Source organism: Syzygium oleosum, unplaced genomic scaffold, assembly GCF_021117445.2.
Source record: "Syzygium oleosum isolate NSW1041296 unplaced genomic scaffold, Sole_v2.1 Sole_v2.05, whole genome shotgun sequence".
Lineage (NCBI taxonomy): Eukaryota > Viridiplantae > Streptophyta > Magnoliopsida > Myrtales > Myrtaceae > Syzygium > Syzygium oleosum.
In genome coordinates this window covers 255151-258668 of record NW_026607489.1, presented here as the reverse complement: position 1 = coordinate 258668, position 3518 = coordinate 255151, and the positions used below count along the sequence as shown (strand labels likewise).

Sequence of the window (3518 nt, the reverse complement as noted above, 5' to 3'; positions counted from 1 at the left end):
CAGAGGCCACAAATGCTGATATCGTAATATTAGCCATCCAAACTACGCTATTTCAATTCCATGCGAAAGAAAAAGTCGCTGAGGATAAAATTTGCATAGAGAGGTGGCCTCTTGTAACAATCAATCTCGAATTTGTTAGCGCCGGGGGATTATTCTGCGATTGTGGTGCATCAATGCGCCAAAAATGCATCTGGACCACCAAACATAGCGAGTCTCGCCTATAAACGTAGTGCGTCTCGCGGGGTTCGACGTTACAGATATGTTTTAGAAAATGTACGGCGCTCACCACTCTCTCTATTAGCCCGCAAAGAAGTAAGAATATAAACATGTTTGCGTAATTGTAAGCTAACAAGGGCAATTAAGGATCTTGTGAGAACAAGTACACACGGCAGTCTTTAAGGAAACCATATCAGCTCGCACACAAGTTTTAAAAGGTACAGAAGTAGTCAAGACCCACGAGTCTTAATACCTATAGCGCATAATATCACCACTCTTTTTTTCTCTTCTACCTATTTTTCTTTCTTTTTTTTTTTCCCCACCTTTCTTAGGCTTCTTTATTTACAGTTATTGTTATAAATATTTGGCACGTACTTAGCATCTTCTTTATGGCTAATTAAGGGACTTCCTGATCTGAGAGTGACCCTTTGCTTTCAGTGGAGCCTCATATTCCTCGTGAGCCTGTTAGGAGGGGTCAAACCATTAGAAGAACGAGAATCAAATCATGCCTTTTCATAACAAATTGTGGATCGTCATGCTATAATATATAAATCATTCAAGGGTAGCATCTAGTCGCATCTGATATAGTTATTAGATCCAGTTGCATCTTTGTCAATTGGTGATGTCATGTGTCATCTTGATAATATGATAAATTCATGGAATTGATTCACTGCCTCTAAAAATTTTATTTATTAAAAAAAAAAACTTCAGAGGGAGTTTACTATGTCAACAAGGTGAAGAATAGTGATTATTGGATAATACTCATCGCTTTGGCGCGTGATGTCATCGATACATAAAATACTTTCTCGATCATTGCTTTCTTAATCGAGCCCCGCCATATTTTCTTACGATCCAAATCAATTCATGAACTTTGCCATGGGAGAATTTAGAGGCCCCCAAACCTTCCAAAGTCGCTTATTGACCCAATTTAACAAGAGAATTTTACAAAAAATTCGTAAGCCTTGGCCCCCCTAAAGATTGTAAATTTCTTCAAAATCCCAAGATTTTGACAAGCTATTTTAAAGAAATTTCACGTAAAAAAAACAGGATACTAAGAAATATATTTGAAGTAAAGTTGAGAACTTATTTCCAAATCGAGAAATATCGTACTTTATACACGGAAAGATGTACACTACTATTGGGTTCCTTACTACTTTGCCAATATTCTTTCAGCCGTCAATGTACTTTGTTAGTTTTAATATTCTTATATATTTGCACCTCTATTGACCCCTGAGGAGACACTAGAGAAAGGTCGTCTACTGTGTTCATAGTCCTAACACAATTAAACATCCTTAAAAAAAAAATATTAGGTTGCTTACACATACCATCGAGCCAAAAACTCATTGTTTTCGTCCTTGTATAAATAAGCATTTTTCTAACATGTTTGGACAAACTTTTTAATTAAGTACATGATAGATGGTTGAAATTAAGACGAATTATTTTCATTGCAAAATAATTAAGATGAAATTATACTTTAAACAAAGGAATTTTTAGACAAATGAATTGCTGATCATTATAAAGTAAGATGTAATTTATGCTCAACCTTTTTATTTTAGAAAATATTAGGTTATGTTAGATTCCCTTGCAACACGCTCAACACGCTTTATTTTAGAAACTATTAGGCTATGCTCAACCATCATGTTAACATAAAATCCTTGGCCATGCACATGAGAGACGACTATATTGAATGATCACTTTGCTTCTTTGGGAAATGGTCGGTAGAAGTCCGGTTGGACTCTGTCAACTTGCGATAGAAAGCTAGGGTTAGTGGAACTTTCGCTTTACGAAGGCAAGGGCATGGTTCGAGTCTTGTACCTTAAGGTGCATGGAAAAGAGAAAATCGTTCACCCAATCAAAACTTGTATAAATGTAGACACTTAATCAAGTAACTTTTAATTGTTGATTATATTTACATGATGATATTTCTTGGATATAAATGTGCAATCCTGAAAATATCTTGACATCTTTGAAGATACACTTTTAGGAATATATTTGGAAGACTTCTTTCAAAAATTTTACACGGATTCGATTTCAACGTCTTTCGATGTTCCTTCTTCAATAAAGTTTTGCAATCACAATGAATAATATTGCGATAAAAAGAAAAAGAAAGATGGGTTTTTTAAGACAAGTTGATACATGATGCTAGAGCTTTCATATATATATGTGTGTGTGTGTGTGTGTGTGGAACAAATTACACAATTAAGGCCTCCTTTTTTAAGGGACTGGTTTTCAACTTCATAATCTCTATGAAAGATCTTAGGCACTGCACTATGATAGCATCGCAGTCGCTCATGCAGATCGGTTTTCTAATGAAATAGAGTGTTAAAGCCGAAGAGATAAGCACAAAAACAAGAATAATACAACGAATATCATGAGTTGTTATTTAAGAGATGGTCGATTATGATCGAATCATATCTCATCTAATAGAATACCTCAACCACATACTGTCACATAATTTCATAAACTAACTTTGTAAACAAGCCATTGCATAAGTAGCATTACTTCAAGCAAAAAAATAAAAATAAAAACTCGCCATGCCTAAATAGATAATAATTCTTACATGAATGACTTTTGTAAGAAAGTGTTAGATTACTACCTATTAGTCTCATCACTTTGGTCGGATCCTCTATAGTTGGGCAGAGGGATTTGGCCAGATTCAATCCTGACGAGATCCCTCACAAGGGCCTCATAATGCCTCCTCACTTCCTCCACACTCTTCCCATCACCGACCGCTCTCGCCACCCTTTGCCACCGATCCGGAGTGTTCTCATCGTACAAAGCCAGTGCCTCCTCAAACTTCTTGTTTTGCTCTCTTGTCCATGATGATGCCATGTCAACTGCTCCCTCAATAACCAAACGAGATGAGAAGGACGCAAGATGTGGAAAACCCCAGAAGAAAAAAAGAACGATCGTGTGATTTGTTGAAGACTCGAGGTCCAGGGTTGGTGGTATGTATTGAGAGATTGCAACGATGTGGCTACTTATAAGCAAGGGAGGATGTGGGATTCTCTCCAAGTTGGCTTTTTTTGGAAATAAAATCGAAATTGATGGATACTGCCAAGAAGATGTGATTCCCTCGATCTAGTAGGACAAGACAGGTAAACAAGAATCCTCATTGCTAAAGGTTGAGAACTTTTCGAGGGATAAATCAATCTATGAAGCCCCTTATTGGCGTGATATTTGTATTAGCAAGTGGGTTTGCTTGAGCATTTTATCGGCTTGGGTGGGGGTATTAGATCCCAATTCAAAGATCATAGATCCATTATTAACAAATTTAGATATGCTGAGGAAACTTACACCTT

At 36.6% G+C, this 3518-nt stretch overlaps 1 protein-coding gene across 1 annotated transcript; it reads right to left on the bottom strand.

The window, feature by feature from the left end:
• Positions 1–329: 329 nt before the first annotated feature.
• Positions 330–3155, bottom strand: LOC115670829 (protein RADIALIS-like 3). Its single transcript, XM_030592186.2, has 2 exons — positions 2813–3155; positions 330–678 (listed from the first exon to the last, which is right to left on the bottom strand). Exons 1-2 carry the CDS (start codon positions 3046–3048, stop codon positions 651–653), a joined length of 264 nt encoding a protein of 87 aa, XP_030448046.1. The 5' UTR covers positions 3049–3155; the 3' UTR covers positions 330–650.
• Between the last annotated feature and the right edge of the window lie 363 nt (positions 3156–3518).